The sequence below is a fragment of the Micromys minutus genome (genome assembly GCF_963924665.1).
Source record: "Micromys minutus genome assembly, chromosome: 25".
In the NCBI taxonomy this organism is placed as follows: Eukaryota; Metazoa; Chordata; class Mammalia; order Rodentia; family Muridae; genus Micromys; species Micromys minutus.
The window spans coordinates 23760937-23778784 of NC_137960.1; the positions used below are offsets into that span (position 1 = coordinate 23760937).

At 52.9% G+C, this 17848-nt stretch overlaps 1 protein-coding gene across 1 annotated transcript in view; it reads left to right on the forward strand.

Moving 5' to 3' along the window:
* Nucleotides 1-17848, forward strand: part of UNC5B (unc-5 netrin receptor B) — a 64019-nt gene that overhangs the window by 35660 nt on the left and 10511 nt on the right. Inside the window, exons 2-8 of the mRNA XM_080938033.1 lie at nt 10265-10489; nt 12927-13070; nt 13398-13501; nt 13876-14056; nt 14730-14897; nt 15420-15584; nt 17503-17760. Coding sequence (XP_080794159.1) covers nt 10265-10489; nt 12927-13070; nt 13398-13501; nt 13876-14056; nt 14730-14897; nt 15420-15584; nt 17503-17760 — 1245 coding nt within the window. The remainder of the gene's footprint in view (nt 1-10264; nt 10490-12926; nt 13071-13397; nt 13502-13875; nt 14057-14729; nt 14898-15419; nt 15585-17502; nt 17761-17848) is intronic.

Sequence of the window (17848 nt, forward strand, 5' to 3'; positions counted from 1 at the left end):
ATTAAATCAAGGATTGTAGAGTCTTTTCATTGTACTCTGTGCTAAGAAGGGCACGGATACACTGTCCAGATGTTCTGCTATTGATTAGTGGTGTCTGTCATGCCTGGGGATATGCCAGACAGCCACAAATTTACCCCCTGGAATAACTTCTTCCTATCCACACTAACATCCTGAGGCCAACAAAGGTCAGGATGGTGTAGACAAGGCCTTGCCATGTTGGCTTTATGTCCTTGGATCCTGCATCTCTGCCAAAACGTGAGTCTGAGATTCTAATCTCTGGACCCCATCCTGGTGATCAAACCCTGTGTCTCGTCTTGAACATGCTAAAGGAGGCACCCTGCCACCCAGCAACACCCTGGCCCAAGTTTTTCCATCTCTTAAAAGAAGAGGAAGATTCCAGTGGGCTTCCGAAGTACCAGCTTGCAAACTGTACGGCTATCAGGCTTGGCTGAGCCCTGTCTGCCCTTTGCCCTGTGCCACTGCCATCAGGGACACAGGCTATACCAGAGTTTAGGATCTGCCCATACTGGCTATGTGATTGAGACTGAGTCGTTTAAGCCCTCTGACCCTTAGTTAAGTGAATAGGTGTGCTATGTCATCTTGGGGTTGTTGTCTAAGGCCTGTGACCCTGGACCTAGCTGAGAGCCACAGGGATACCTCCGTTGGTGTGGTTGCATGTCTGACCTCTACCTTGGATGGGAATGTTGGCGTGGGTGGGGTAGGGGTGAGGCAGGAGCATAATTTCAAAGCAGTACAGGCCCGGACTCTCAGAGCTCAACTCTCCCAAGACCGCAGCCCCCAGCCTGAGCTGGCTTCTCCTGTCCCTCCCTTTAAACCAACCCCATAAAAAGGGAGCAGGCGGGGCGGGAGTCCCGCTGCAGACTTTTGTAATGTGGCTTGGAGGCGGCCCCTGTGCCTTCCAACCAGGCTGTAATTATGGCTGGCACCAGACACCCCCTCATTACCAGGGCCTGCAAGGAGCGCTCTAATTACAGCATGCTGGCCGGCTGGAGTGGCTGCTGGGGCAGGACACAGAAGTGGCCTGCCTCTACAGGGAGGCACAGGGAGCTGGTTGGGGGTATGGGGGCTGTCCTTGGCCTTGAGCACGCTCCCCAAGGCTCCCTCTACCTCTTTTCTGTGTGGAAAGGTGAGGCCTCCAGAGGAGAGTCCAGGGACTTCAGTGCTTAAACATCTACAATATACCAAAAACATCTGGGGACACGGCTCAGTTGATAGAGCGCTTGTCCTGGCATGCATGAAGACCTGGGTTCAATCCCCAGCACTGCATAAAGAGGTGACAACGGAGGCTGATAATTCTAGCACTCGAGAGGCAGATGCTGAATGTTTAGAAACTCCGGGTCAACCTTGGCTACATAGTGAATTCAAGGCCAGCCTGGGCTCTTTGAGACCGTGCCTTAAATGAAAGGTGTCTGTCATATCCCAGCCTAATGCAGAGGCACAGCAATAGACAAAGCCGTGCCTTCGTGCTGTCAGGCTCGAAATGAAAGCATGGTGAGGCCATACTGCTTGCAGTGGATGTGAAGATGTCCTTTTCCCAAGCCTCAAGAGGTTCAGTCACTTAGTCTCCCAAGATCCTGTGGCTTCAGTTGACACAGCGGGGGTCTCCAGGCCCCTGTCCTAGGGTCTTTAGATTGCTCGGCACCCACACACATGATTAACGTATGCACCGTGGTAGTGAGTCTGTCCCCTGGAACCCTGGGGTCTGGAGGAGTCTGGTGTTAACAAGGAAGCATACCAGTGCACCTGAGCTTTAGGAAGTGACATGGGTCTCGTAAAGAAAGACAAGCAAGAGGAGGGACAGGGTCCTGTTGGTGGTGGTACAGGGTCTGCGGGCAGGGTAAGTAAGGCCTGAGGAAGGAGCCAGGAGTCACCAGGCAAAGGGCAGCAAAGTGGGGAGGTAGCCTCTCACCCCCAGATGGTGTCAAGGTGCATGCCACTCACAGCATTGGCGCTAATCACAGAGTTGGCTTAGGTGTATCCAGAAAAATGCACAGTCCAGGGTCAGCTCTGCCCCCAGTGCTCTGTGACTTGGAGCCACTCATCACCCTCTCTGAACTGCGGCTAGCACATCAATCAGCCCCACACTCCGCCCTGACCCCGAAGACTGGAGGGAATTTGCTGGTCTTTTCCCACCAGTCCCACCTCTTGGGAATAATAATGAGAGGACCTTAGCTGCAAAGACTTGAGGGGCCAGAGAGCTGAAGCTGCGGCTCAAGGCTGACCATTCTCTGAGTTTTGAGAGCCACCAGGAAGCAGGCACAAAGGGAATTGTCCTGGACGCCAGGCAGTCCTTAGCTCCCAGCTGGGGAGGAAAAGCAAGACCTTTTTGTCCGGGGCCAGGGCCGAGACAGTGACCAGTGACGTGGCTGGGAAAAAGCTGTAGCCCTCGGCTAAAATTAGCCACCTACAAAACCTCCACATCAAGGGCAACGAGACGTTCTATTGTTTTGAACTTTGGATTCCCAGGGGACTTGGGGAAGTTGTTGCTGTCCCTCTCCCCGGTGATATGAGCCACTCTTAACCTCAGAAGTGTCCTGTAAAGGAACCAGAGGATGGACAGTCTGAGAGGAAATGTGCTGGGCTACCCAGGGCCACACCTCCAGTCTCTGTATTTGAGACACTCTCCCTGCCCTAGTGACAATGACTAGTCAAAGACCTTTTGAAATACTCTCTGATCGTCCAGGGAAGCAGCCTAAGGGACATGCTTGCTCTTTGCCGGTGGCACATCCGCTGTCCCGGGGTTGGCTGCCTTTCACTCGGCCATCTAGTAACCAGATGACTTTCGGTAAACAGCAGTTATTGATTCAGATCCTATATATGACTTGGACATTACCGAAGACGGTAGCTGAGATTCGGAGTGTCTTAGACTAGAACCTCCTGGTGTGGCCCGGTTCCGCTCTGAGTGCCTCCTCCTGTGTCCTCACTGGACATTCCACAGTGTGACATCTGTTTAACGAGAGAGGAGGTGTTTCCCTACAGGGGCACAGGGACCAGAGATGGCACCGTGGTGCCATGTCTTTCCTTTGGTTCCTTGTTGTGAAAAGTCTTTGATCAACCATCGCAGGAGCTGACCGTAACTGATCTGAGTCACTCCGACACAATACCAAACTGCTTAAGAAACATGCGGAGGAGGGACTCGGGTTTGGGTGGCTGACACTCCTCTATGGACTTAGGCAAGTAACTGAACTTCCCCGTGTCCATCCCCCCCCCCCCCCCCCCCGTGCAAGGACTGTTGACCAGGGAATGGGGGGTGGGGCCTGGGAACAGCTCTGCCTCCCAAACTCTGGCTGGGAAGCCATGAGTCCCAGCCCCAATGGTGGTGTGAGCCACCTTAGCCTTCCTTCCATCACCACCAGTACAAACTTTGCTGGTCATGTCCAGTGACTTTCTGTCCCCCCTGAGGGCTAAGCAGGGAGCCATGACCTGAGGCCCATTACCCTTTGGCAGGGAAGGTCAGACGAAGCTCTCTAGAAGACTACTACCCATAGTCTCCCCTAGGGTCTATCTCTCACCATGCAGCCAAGAGCCTACTGTTCCCAATGCCTCTGGAGGTCCCAGCAGGTCTCCATCCCAGCATGTTTCTGGTGGCTTCTCCAAGACCCTGGGGAGTTGACTTCTCCTCTTCCATTCTTTCTCCCCACGGAGCATCATCTCTGCCCAACCAGTGGCTCTACGTCCCTAGGAACCCAGCCTCCACCCAGTACTGCTGTCCCCAAGTGCTGTCACTCTCTGGCCCCCTACTGCCTCCGTGGTGGGCACTGTGCCACCACACACCACTTCTACAGATAAACAAACTGAGGTCCCAGGAGGTTAAGGCAGCTCGCTGGCCCAGAGTCACCCAGTGGGCTAGTAGCTGATCTGGGACCTTTCAAGTGTTTTCCTTCCTTAGATCCAGGTTTCTTTCCTTATTCCACCCAAGAACTCCATGGGTAGGAACTAACCAAGAGCCTGTTGTGTCTCCGATTTATGCCACGGGGGCATCAGAGATGGGGCCAACTCCTGAGGTGACAGTGGGTCCTGTGACCTGGAGTGTGTCATCCCTGTGTCCTCTTGCCCTCTCACCTGCCACCTGCAGCTCACTTGGAAAACCAGGTGAGCAGGCCCAGCCCTGAGCCAAGGAGACCTGGTGATTTCATCAGCAGGTGCAAGCAGGCAGGCAGAACAGGGACCTGTGTCCCACGGGGGCTGGCAACAGCTCCATCTGCCCCATGGAGTTTGTTTCATTCCCTTCTTCCAGCTTGCATCAGCCTTTTACAGCTCTGTGTCATCACAGAGCAGGCCACAGAGAGGTGGGAAGTCTGCCCCGGGACCCTGGAAACCCAAGGTTGTCTATCAGACCTAAGCCAGGCATGATTGCATGCCTGAGGTCCCAGCATTCAGGAGGCAGGAGGATTGCTGCCAGTTCAAAGCCAGCCTGGTCTACATAACAACACCCCTGTCTCAAAATAAAAATAAAAATAAAAATTCTGGGCTGGAGAGATGCCTCAGCGGTTAAGAGCACTGGCTGCTCTTCCAGAGGTCCTGAGTTCAAATACCAGCAACCACATGGTGGCTCACAACCATTTGTAATGAGATGTGATGCCCTCTTCTGGTGTGTCTAAAGATAACTACAGTGTACTGTATATCTAATAAATGAATAACTCTTTTAAAAGATAGAAAGAAAGAAAGAAAGAAAGGAAGGAAGGAAGAAAGAAATGCTGTTAGCTTGCCCCCCCCCCGCACCCCTTTGAAGCCCATCTCTTTCTCAAAGAGAACTAGAGAAATTAGCAGCTGACAGGGCAGCCCAGCTGAGAAAAGGATTTTAGACTAATGAAAATTTAAGAAGCTCACTGTCTTGAATTTGGCAGAACAAATTAAAATGATCCCATGTCCCAGATGGGAAAACCAAGGCCCTGTGAGAAGTGGACTCTCTAAGGACAGCCCCCTGGGGTGTCAGACAGCACCAATGGCTTCCAGACCAAGAAGGGTATGGGATGGTAGAAGCCGAGAGATGAGAGATTCCTACACTTGTGGGGTATCAGTAGTTGATGTCTGCTGCATGGAGGAGGAGGAAGAGCCCTTGCATGTGTGAAATTCTCAAATAATAAAGTATTTAGGCTAGGTGTGACAGTGCATACCGTTAATCCCAGCACTATAGGTTAATCCCAGCACTATAGAGGTAGAGGCCAGCAGATCTCTGAGTTTAAAGCTAACCTCTTATACAGAGAAGTCCTGTCTTAAAAACAAAAATAAATAAATAAATAAATAAATAAAATAAAAAATAAAAACACCCCCCCCAAAACAAAACAAAACAAAATCAAACCATCAAAGGCCATGGTGGGGCAGGTTGGTTTTATTTTCATATTTATTTTCCCCAAACCATTCTTGGTGTCATCTGAATATCCAGGGTATGATTATCTTTATAATCAGAACAGACCAAACTTTTTTTTTTAATTAGAAGCAAATGTAAGGTTTTAATTTACTTACGAGGTGTCAGGGATTGAACCCAGGGCCTGTGCATACTGGGTAAGTGCTGTACTGCTGAACTTTGCCCCCAGACCAAAGCAAAGAATTTTAACATAAAGCCCCTGCTATGCCCCTGAGGGTCTAGTGCCCAGTGGCTCTACTGATCACATACTATGAGATCTAAGGCAAAAAACATACCTCTCTGGTTTCTGTTTCAGAGGACAGTTATCAGATGAGCTGTGAGGATCCAGGGTTCCAGTGGGTTCCTGTGACCCAGGCTCTCTCCTGTACCCCCAGTTGCTTCCCAGGAAGCTGGCCAGCACAGCCAGAGAAAAGCCTACTTCCCTAGTGGGCCCAGCTCCACAGGAGGAGCCCCAGGAACCTCCTGGAATTTGCTCTATAGAGGCCTAGCTAGCTTTAGGGTCTGTAGGCCAAGGACAAACAGTGAAGATGAGAGAGGCTGGTGTGGGACGCTTGGCTCAGGAATGCCCTGAGCTTACAGCGTTGGAACTGAGATGGCTCCTGAAGAGTAGGGAACCTGGGGAAGGGATACACTCTAAAGAGAGAGGTCAGGGAGGGTTATCCCAGATGGCCTGGGTGGCTCTAGAGCAGGAAGTGTGAGCCTCAAGTCCAATGGGGAAGGGCCTGCAGGCTGGGAGGAGTGGGGTTGCCATGTGGTCTGGAGCATCTGGTTTGGTGTGTGTGATCCTGTGGGCATAAGCTTAGCTTATTTGGTTGAAGTGCCAAACAGGTCTGGAACATAGGATGGTCAGATCAAGGGGAAGGGCCCACATGCTGGGCTTGAGGCCAAGATGACCGACATAGCTATTCTCAATGGTCCACAGGATCATCAGTATGGATGGATGGTCTTAGGTGTATCCTTTGACGTTTGAGCCTCAGTTTCTAGCCCTGTAAAATGGAGCAGCAACTCAAGCTTGTGGCTTGGCTGGTGCGCATGATACCGGCAAGGCTTTTAAGTGCTGTGAGCAAGATTGAAGCTCTTTTTCTGGAAGAGGCGGGATGAGAGATCTTGGTCCCCTTACCCAGGAGAGGAGGAAGCAGAAGATTGTTCTTCGGGGCTCTGACTCCACCAAGCCTGGCACTGAAGTTAACTATAGAGATGTCCATGCCCAGGGTTCAGGAGAAGGATCCAGAGGGAGGGTGGTCAGCGTAGCTTCTCCAAGGGGCTCTGTGAATCAGATGACCCAGTGACCATTCCCACTCTTACAAGTGGCATGGGCTACTCTAGCCTGAAGTCTGAGCCTCGGAGGGAGACCTCACAGAATTTGGACCCTCCTTAGGTTGCAAGTTACAGCCCTCTTGGCAAGGCTACTTCCTGTGGCCTTCACAGGAAATGACGTCATGTGTACGGATGGGTCTGTGGAGGGTGTGGGAACAGGGCTGGGTGAGAAGCCTTCTTTGTTAGGAGCAACTTGGTGTCCTCCAAGCTGACCAGCCCCCATTTGTCATCAGCAATGGCCATTGTAATAGCCCCTGAGGGGGACCGCAGCCTGAACCCCACAGGAGCCAGGGCCAGATGGAGGCAGTGTTTTTGTGTCCAAGGAGGGGCCCGGCCTATGGGGTTTGTGTTTTTAAAACATAATAATAAGTTGGCTTGTTTCCTCCAGCTCTGCCCACTCCCCACTGAGCACAGCGGCCCACAGTGAATGGGAGAGATTTTCCATGCAGTGGGAGACAGAATTAGCTGGTGTCCAGAGAGGCTGAGGAGCCACCGTGATTACTGATGATAAATGTGCCCAGCGTGGGACAGTTCTGTGCACACTTCCCCTACCCCCTCCTCGCCTTCCTGTCCTGTGCCAGCCAGCCCTGGACGCATGTGGTCCTGCTCTGCTGTAGATAGATTCCTAGAACCGTGCCAGGGTCCCTCGGCCCCAGGGACAAAGGAGAGTAATGGAGGTGCCAAGACGCTTCCCACCAAACGGCAGCTTTGTGCTGGGACCTCTACCCTGGAGCAAAGTCTGGCCCCAGAAAGGAATGGTGGGTGTTTATGTTCCGATGTGGGACACTGGGCACTTACCTACCCCAGCTAAGCATCTTTCTGAACCACCGGCCCTGAGCCAGAAACAGAACTCTGACCTGGCTGGGTTAGTTTGTTGTGTGATATTGTTAGTGGCCCCTCATTTCTGAGCTGGTAACATGCAGAACTCCAGATCAACTTTCTTTAAGGGGTTCAGGTGACAATGGCCAAGGACCCCCAAAGCACAGGTCTCCAGATCCCCACACAAGTATATCTGGAGAACATTCCCTTTGCACAGACTGCCGGACCACTGTTCTCAGGGCACATTTTCATCTGGTTCCTTGGGTGACAAGTCTCGTGGAAGCACCCTGAAGTTAGCAGGCAAGGGGCAAACCACCTTCTCAGATCTAATTGGGACTGAGTATTTGAACCAGGTCAGAGGGCTCTGGACAACCTACCCACTTCTGCCCAGCCTGAGCCTGGGGTCAAAGGTCACCTCGGGGAAAGCAAAGCTACTCCCTCTTCATGAAGTGACAAGAATGGGGTTGGTGACATATGCCTATAATTGAGGTGTTCAGGAGTCTGGGACAGGAGGGCTAGATTTGAGGGAAGCACGGTCTACAGAGCGAGACCCTTTTAAAGGAAGGAAAAGAGAATAGTGTCCTTAGGCTGGGACCTCTTGGAAGCTGGTCCCTTTTTGGTCCTCTGCCTCTTGCCTACTCTGGTGCCTTAGGTCCTGGCACCTTTAGAGCCAGCGTCTTCACTGCCCCGGGGAGAAGCCTGTGGACTGAACAACCTTGCCATCCCCACTGCCCGTCTCTACCCTGTGTCCTGTCATGAACACTGAGGTCCACTGGACGTGTGTGACACATCCCCTGCCCTCCAGAACACTCACTGAGGATGCTAAGGAGTCTCAGAGCTCCCACATACAGTGCCCGCACCGCTCACTTGTCCCCAAACCCGAGGGAGAACACCGGAGACGGGGTGTGTGTGTGTGTGTGTGTGTGTGTGTGTGTGTGTGTGTGACTCAAACCTGGCCTTAGAGACAGGAGACTAAAGAGGTGAATCTGGGGGCCAAGACCTCCAGAGGTGAGGTGTGGCCTCCAAGATTTGCGTCATGGCTTGGACTGGCAGAGACCAGGAAGCTTTGTGACCTCCACGGTCAGTGTCATGACTGAGATGGCAAGCCAGTGGCATCTGTGGGTTGTTGTTGATCTGTCAAAGCAGCCAAGTCGAGAATGGTCCTTGGAAGTGTGTGTGTTCAAAAGTTAAAATTGGTGAGGAGTTGGGGTGGTATTTAAACAAACCCCACGGAGATCTTTTATTCCATAGGGTCAGGAAGCTAGGGGTGAGGCTTAGATAGTGCAGTGCAAACCTGTGACCCTGGCATCTGGGAGGTGGACCTCAGGAGGGCCCGGAGTTCAAGGTCACCCTCAACTAAGTAGAGTATACCAAGCCTGTGTTTGGTGCCAGGTAGAGTCTGGGACCCCTGACTTAGGGATGCAGTTCCCAAACTACTGCACCACCTCAGGGTGCCAGAGAATAGTTGTTGAAAAAGCTGTGAGGCAGTTCACTGTCTTACCATTGTTACCGGGCTCTCTTTTAGTTAGCCAGGTCACTGCAAAGCCAAGCAGTGGAGACCAAGGAACTAAGGACTTTGACAAACGGGGATGGGAGAGGGCACTGCTCTGAGAACTTGTGTTGTGCCCAACAGGTGTGCATACAGCATCCTAGGTAGTAAGTTGTAGAAATGGGATAAAAAAAAAAAAAAGAGTACATGCCTGTATGTGTGTGTATGTGTGTGTTCATGTGTATGTATGTGTGAGTACTTTAGAAGCTAGGATCATAGATCTACCTATGAAAAATGACATGAAATAACTCTGAGATACCATGTTTTTGGGGATAGTTTCCAGAGCCACCCCTTTCTCTGAAAAATTTTAGGCCTCTTGGGAACCTACTTGGCTGGTGAGAGGGGCTGTGCGCGCGCGCGCACACACACACACACACACACACACACACACACACCATATACATACCACACATACATCACACACATACACACACCACACATACACTACACAACATACATCACACACACACCAATACACACACACACACACACACACAAACACAGAGGCCATCCTTCATTTTTCCAGTGGTGAACTTGGAGCATAAGCCCCCCCACTGCTTGTCCCAAGCTGCTGCCTGATTGTTCTGCATTTGTGATGTTAAGCCAATTTTCCTAAGTGAATTGTGACCAATCACAGGCCTGGCCTGCTTTCCTCCCTTCCTGTTTGTCTCACCTCCCAAGGTTCTGTTCTTTCCAGGGACACGGCATTTCCACTGGGCCAAGTGGGGGGGAGGAGGTGGCCACCGGATTAGCCTAGCTGTGTGCTCTAAAGGTTCTCCTCTGTTCTGTAAGGGTGTGAGCCTAAGGAGTCTGCAGGATGCTTAAAGCCCTGGGCTTGGAGTTGCCACCCCCCCACACACAAACACACAACACACTCTGGAGATCCTGGAGGCCTCTGTGTCACCAGTGGGGCTGGACAAGGCAGTGGTGGCTTTGAGGCAGAGCTCGTCTGGTTTGTACTTTAGCTTCAGCCTGTAGTACAGGGATGACTGAAGCCATTAGAGTCAGAGACATGGACATACCTAGTGGGGTGTCCTTGCCTCTGGACCATAACATCCCAGGAGCTAGCCAGGCCTGAAAAGTCTGTCCTCTTTAACGCAAAGCAGGACGAGAAAACTTTGGTCTCTTGTATGAGAGACAGTGCAGGATGAGAGGTTCAGTCTGGACTTCATGGTTCTCTCCCTCCGCAGGCACTGACTCCGGAGGCCAGGTGCTCCCGGACTCCTTCCCATCGGCACCCGCGGAACAGCTCCCTCACTTCCTGCTGGAACCACAGGACGCCTACATTGTAAAGAACAAGCCGGTGGAACTGCACTGCCGAGCCGTCCCCGCCACGCAGATCTACTTCAAGTGTAATGGCGAGTGGGTCAGCCAGAATGACCACGTCACACAGGAGAGCCTGGATGAGGCCACAGGTGGGCTCCTCAGAGATGCCACAGAGCCAGGATGCCCCATGGGCCTCGGGGTCCCCAGGGGCTGGATACCAGCCCCCGTAGGGGCTCCCCCACTGTCCCACACAGTTGGCCAGTCCTGCAGTTGTGTGTGTGCCAGACAAGACAACACTGGTGGTGTTTTTCCATAGCTTTCTGTTAAGGGACAATAGTACCGTTTTCCAGTGACAGTCATGACGTGCTTCCTTGCCAGAAGTTGTCCTTGGTATAAAGGAAAAGAGTCACATGTGTTGAGTGGCCCTTGTCAAGACACTTGATTGGACCAGGAGTGTTTCAGATTTCAGAACGTTTTTGGACTCTGAATTCACTCAGATTCTGAATCAGATAGTTTTCCCCAACCTAAACAAACAAACAAACAAAAAATGAAATAACAAAACTACATTCAAAATGCTCCAAACCCTGCAATTTCTGCAGCATTCTATCAAGTTTTGGTTTTGTGCTGGGGTCTCATGGTATAGGGTTGTAGCTTCAGCCACTCTGGAGGCTGAGGCAGGAGGATGGCAGGTTGAAGTTTATTTTGGGGACCCTGTCTCAGAATAAAATGGAAAGAGGGTCTGGGGCTGTAGATAGGTGGCAGATTTCTCACCAGTATTCACAAGGCCCCGGGTTCAGTCCCTTATGTGGCGAAAAATAAAATGCTAAGTTGACTGACAAGATGGCGCTGTGGGTAAAGGGATTGTCTTACATCCTGAGTTCAGTCCCTGGCCCCACAAAGAACTGACTCCAGAAAACTGTCTTCTGACTTCTAGATGTACTGTTTCGAGCGCACACACACACATGCACATACACATAAACACATACACACTCGCACCCATGCACACATACACATAAACCCATGCACGCACGCACACACCCACTGTAAAAATATTTTAAATAATGTTTCACCAGCCAATGGTAGTACACACCTTTCATCCAGCCCTCAGGAGGAAGAGGGAGGTGGATCTCTGAGTTCAGGTACAGACAGGACTACGCAGAGAACTGTCTCAAAAATTCAAGAATAAGGAGCCAGTCTCAAAAAGACAAATAACGGGATAAGTGGAATTTAAGGAATAAACAGTAAGATTTCCTTTGGCAAGCACTTTGGATTACAAGCTGGGTGTGCCATGTCCTACACACACATGAACGACTGAGCTGGTGCTGGACCTCAGGCTGGGAAGAGGCATGGGGCCTCCCACTGAGGTGAGGCTCACCTTGCTGCCAAGTGGAGGACCAACCTGCTCTAAACCTCTCCCACAGGCTGGCAAGCATAAGTGGCCCCAGCTTAGAGGGCCTTCTTTCTCCTTCAATTTCTGCTTTACCTTGGAAAGCCCTGATTTCAGGCCCTCCCAGACAGACAGAAAGCCACACCCCAGACAGCACGGAACATCCCCCTGCGTGAGCACTGCTCCAGAGGAGGTTCAGTTGCAGGTGTGAGCTTGGTGCTGGGGGTTCTAAAATAATAAAGACTCGACATTCCATTCTCCTCTAAAATCTGATAAGTAAGAGTTAGACGCAAAACAAAGCAAGCCTGGGATGGTGGATTAGGTTGTTCTCTTCTGGTTTTGTTAAGGGAGGGTCATACTGGCCTGTCAACCCCAGGCTGGCTGACTGTGAAGAGGTCATTCATCCTCTCTGGTCCCCGTGTCCTTCCCTCTGATAGCAGGAGGTCCCGGTGGGGAGACAAGAAAATGGTTCTTGCGCAGTGCCAGCCAGGCAGAGAACCAGGACTCTCTGGGCTCTGCCAAACACCTCTATATTCTTTATGGGTTTTCCTGGCCTCTTAGAACCAGTCCTTTTGTGGCCTGTGAGTCACTTCTCCCAATTAGGGCCAGCCATGAGTTCTAGTCTAGTTCTAGTCTAAGCAAGTGACAGTTTGCTTGCTGGGGGCCTCAGATGATGATCTGTGCTGGTAGTAAAAAATCCCATGGTTCCTAGTAACAGTGACAGCGTGGCTCTTGCCCTTATCAAGGGCACATGGTACCTGCTAGCCCTGGGATCTGGGGCTGTTGCCCCCATTAGCTATGCCCACAGCCCGTGCATGGGAGGACAGAGGTGACAAGAGAAGATGGACAGGCCTGCTTGTGGCTCCTGCCTGGACTAGCAGGAGCCAACCTGCTGGTAACTAGAAATTCCCTGGGCATAGAGGGGGCAGAAGAGATCCAGACAGGAGACCGTGCGCAGTGGCCTTTGAAGAGGTCTGGAGGCTGCATGGAGGACCCGGGTCTTTCTGCTGAGGCCAGCTGGGTGGCAAATGGGTTCGAGAGCCCAGAAGGCTTTGGTTTTTACATTGCCCTGGGGACCGGCCATAGAGAAATCTAGATGGAAGCCAGTGGGATTCTGCAGGAAAGCCACCGGCTGGTGTAGAAGGAAGGCGGTTTCTTCCCTCGCCACTGAGGACCGGTCCTCGTCCTCTCTTTGACAGGCTTGCGGGTACGAGAGGTGCAGATCGAGGTGTCACGGCAGCAAGTGGAAGAACTCTTCGGGCTCGAGGACTACTGGTGCCAGTGCGTGGCCTGGAGCTCTTCGGGAACCACCAAGAGTCGCCGAGCCTACATCCGCATTGCCTGTATGTCTCCCTGATGATCCCTCCCATCTCCCCATTGAAGTCAGAAAGAGGAATACCCTCCAGGCTACTCCAGACTACCTGGGCTCCTAGACCCAGAGGCCAGGCCTCCTCAGCTCTGGGGTTTCCCAGCAGCCCTTGCCACCTGTGAAAGGAAGCTGGAAGATTTCTGGCGAATTCCCAGAGTCAGAGAGGGGGGGGACCCTGTTTCCACAAGTGAAAGAACCCTGTGAACAGTTCCTTAGGAGTGCCCTGCCCCCTAGTGGCCACAGTGGGCATTTCATGCTACCATCAACACTCCTTTGATATTCTTGGAACTTTTCTCCTCAGACTTGCGCAAGAACTTTGACCAGGAGCCTCTGGCAAAGGAGGTGCCCTTGGATCATGAGGTCCTTCTGCAGTGCCGCCCACCGGAGGGGGTGCCTGTGGCTGAGGTGAGGAGGGGGCGTGGCCAGCCAGGTCGGGTCTTTACCCGCAGCTCCAGACTTCCTGTGGTTCTGCCTGTCTTTCTGAACCCCATTCACACCAGATCCCGCCATAGGAACAGCAGGTCACATTCACCGCAGCCCCATAGGGTGGGTGCTTTTCAAGACCCATCTTATAGATGGTAGAGCAGAGGCTCTTCCTGAGAACACTCAGCTGGTAAATGATGTTCCCCACAGCGGTGCTGGCACCTGTTGCTGCCAGGCGTGAACCTAGGCATAGGCACGGACACAGGCGGGACCCGCTGTTCTATGTTTGGACCACCCCCCACCCCCCTCCCCACGCAGGAGGCCCATCAATGAGTCCTTACTGCCCCCCTCTGCAGGTGGAATGGCTCAAGAATGAAGATGTCATCGACCCCGCTCAGGACACTAACTTCCTGCTTACCATTGACCACAACCTCATCATCCGCCAGGCGCGCCTCTCAGATACAGCCAACTACACCTGCGTGGCCAAGAATATTGTGGCCAAGCGCCGGAGCACCACGGCCACGGTCATCGTCTATGGTGTGGATGGGTGTTTGCTGGCATGTGCTGTGATTATACTGGGTGCCCTCTGGTGGAGGCTCTGTGGTACTGCAGGGAGGCCTGAAGCACTCTATCCCCCTCACCCCTCCCCCACCCCGCCCCTACCTCCAGGAGGTCAGTGGGCCTCCTAAACTGTATGGAGAGGCAATCCAGATAGACAGGTGGCCAAGTCAGGACTCTGGGTCCCCAGCTGGGAGCGCTCTCTACTTCTTCTGAGTTAGTCCCAAGGCAGGGTCACAACCAGACTGCCAAGTCATTTGTCCCTGTAGAGGTAAGGATGCTGTCCAGCCTGCATGCTTCCCTCTGCTGTTTCTCTGTGTCTAAGGACGGAGGGGGAAAAACCATAGTGGGGGGTGACTTAAATTTAGTAGAGAGTCCTCTCCTGAGATTTAGTCCCAGGCCAAATCCCAGGTACCCCATCTCACACACTGGGCGACCCTGGTTAGGCGTTACCCCTCTAGCAACCCCTCTGTATCACTGTACAGCAGGCCAGGATGGGACAGTGACTTCCTAGGCCCCCTCAGGTACAGACAGTACCCACACATGAGTGGTTCCAACCAGAGAGGCTGTGTTAGTAAAGGCGGGTGATGGGCAGGAAATAACCCGGAGGAAGCCGTACCCATGTTAACCCTGTGATGGCCCATCCCTACAGTGAATGGAGGCTGGTCCAGCTGGGCGGAGTGGTCACCCTGCTCTAATCGCTGCGGCCGGGGCTGGCAGAAGCGTACTCGGACCTGCACCAACCCAGCCCCACTCAATGGAGGTGCCTTCTGTGAGGGGCAGGCCTTCCAGAAGACAGCTTGCACCACTGTGTGCCCGGGTAAGAGCCACAAGCCCACCCAGCTTTTCTGCTTATGGGATATGTAGAGTTGGGACGGTACCTTCTCCCAGTAGCAAAGGGTACAGAGCCGGGGTCCAGTGTACTTTATGGTCTCTGGTTTCTGATTCTGTCCCCGTCTGCTTGGGAGCCCCCAGCATGTATCTGTTGAGGTGCCTGTTGGCCACAGCCTCTCATCCTGTCTGCATCCTCCTCCCTGACTGTCTTGCCCTGGTTCTGAGTTTGTCTGCCCCTCTGTGCCTGTGCCTTGGTTGTGTATGTGCGACCGTGTGACTGTCCCCACACCCAGGTTTTGGTCTCTCTTTGTGCCAGTCCTTGAGTGTCTTTACCCTTGTCTACTGAGTCCCAGCCAGCTGTGTGGAAATGGTACTGATTTACTGATTGGCGTGTGTGTGTGTGTGTATGTGTGTGTGTGTGTGTGTGTGCGTGCGTGTTTGTTTCTTGTTTTCGTGCCTCCGCTTGCATGCATAACTGCATGTCCATGCCCGTGCTGTGCCCCTGCAGTGGATGGAGCATGGACCGAGTGGAGCAAGTGGTCAGCCTGCAGCACAGAGTGTGCACACTGGCGCAGCCGAGAGTGCATGGCACCGCCACCTCAGAACGGAGGCCGCGACTGCACCGGGACGCTGCTTGACTCCAAGAACTGCACGGATGGGCTGTGCGTGCTGAGTGAGTGCTCTGGGCAACAGGCCCCTCTGTCGGGCCCCCATCACCGGGCCCCATCGCTGTCTCATCCATACCACGCCCCCATCGCCTCCTCCGCCACCTTTTTCTCTGTCACCTGGGTCATTGTCTTTCCCTTTATTTCCCTTGACAGATCATCGAATTCTAAACGACCCTAAAAGCTACCGTAAGTCCCATTTCACGCCTCTTTCTTTCTTCTGGGGATGCCTGGCTCTCCTTAGACTTTCCACGGGTGTGGGGTCTGAGGTAGGGAGAGTTGGTGTTGTTTCCTCCCAGTACGACCCCACGGGATCCCTCACCTCATGCACGTTGTCACACTTCTGCCACCGATCGGCAATGAGACTCTTGGCTGACAGAAAGGCCCTGGACTCCCCCTTACACTCCTGTTACAGAGGGAAACTGAGTCTCGGAGGAGGGAACCTATACAGGGAATAGCACAGCCAGGACTTGAACCCAGGGATATTTGTAGCCAAAGCAGGTGGTCTTAATCTTTGTTTCTTCCCCGGGACATGCTGGGGGACAGTGCCATGCCCTGTGCAGTATCCCTAGCAGCTGGGCCACACCTCCCAACTTAACCCTGGACTGAGTGCTGCTCCCCCGCCCCTGAGTCATTTCCCAAAGGACTCCCCTCCCACCCCAAGGGCCCTTACCGCTGTGACTGCAATATCAGGGCAACACAGCCTCTCCTTCAGACCAGCCTGGGGTAATTAAAGAACAATTTCCAGATCATTCTAGAACCATAAAGTCTGCAGGGAAGTCTTCAGCTCACGGAGAAACTAGGCCCGGGGTTGGTTTAGGGAGTATAAATCACCAAGCAAATGGCCCCCAGTATAAGTAGACATTAGATTGTGGGGCCAAGCTTAGGGAAGAGCCTGTTCCCACTGGGACAGAAGCCTCTGGAGAAGTGGGTGCCTGTAGCACCTCCTGGGTTGCCGGGCTGTTGGGGGTGGGGAGGTTGCCGTAGTGAGACTGTTGAGGTGAGGTAGAGACAGGTTCCCAGAGCAGGAAGCCATGGCCTTCTACGCTATGGGGTGTGGCTGTGGGGTTTGCCCAAGGGTGCAGGAGGCCAGGATGAATCAGGCTACCTCTCCCAGAGTTCCCTGTTTTTAATGATGCATAGCTGCTTTTTGGAACCCCCAAAGAAGTTAGGTCAAAAAGCAGCTGTCAGGCAGCCTCCGTCTTTCTGTTTGAGCTGGCTGCTCCAGCCGCTGACCTCTGCTGGCTTTTAAAATTTTTATTTTACTTAATTAAAACGAAAACCATTGGGAAACTGCTCCTCAGTTGCACTGGTCACATCTTAGTATTCGGTAGCCACATGTGTCTACTTGAACATGCTCAGGATGATGGGGACAGGATAGGTCCATCCTTCTAGAATGATCTATGGACCCTGCAAATTCCTGCCTAGCAGTAGGTAGCTATTTGCAGCCCATGTCCCCAGCTGGATGAAGGCGGTGTAGCTGCCCTGTGGCCTCCCCACCCCCACCCAGCCCAATCTTTCTTTCGCCATCTGCTCACCACCTCTCCATCCATTGCTCTGTCTCTCCTCCCCCCACCCCCATGCTGCACCTCTCATCCCGATGCGTAGTGAGGAGACTACGTAAGATGGTTTGGGGAGCCAGGACACTTGGTAGTATGGAAGTTGTTGTAGGCTTGGAGTGAAACTTTGTCACACAGGTAGAATTGTGCGCCCTCGGGTTTCCAGGCCTCACACCCCTGGCTCCTCAGCATTGAGCCATGCCTGAACTTATGAATCAGACCTGTTGGTTCCATTACCTCCCATACTGTACCGGGAGAGTTGGCAACAGGATGGGGAACTTTGTGACAACTTATTGAGGAAGAGGTAGATTCAGGGGTTGTGAGACTTGCCTGAAGCCACCGATCTGCCGTGGTTGGTGAAGCTTAGAATCTAGATTTTCCTTGGTACCTCAAAGGGCCTGCCCCTTACTTAAGCCTACTGCTTCTGCAGCCCTGGAACCATCGGGAGATGTGGCGCTGTATGCAGGCCTCGTGGTGGCCATCTTGGTGGTCGTAGCGGTTCTCATGGCTGTAGGAGTGATCGTGTACCGGAGAAACTGCCGGGACTTCGACACGGACATCACTGACTCCTCTGCGGCCCTCACTGGTGGATTCCACCCCGTCAACTTCAAGACTGCAAGGCCCAGTAAGGACCTGGAGAAGCCTGGCGTGGCCGGAAGGGCTGGGGTACCCCAGAGCAGTGTAGCTGTCACCAGAGCTGGGGCACTTCCCCA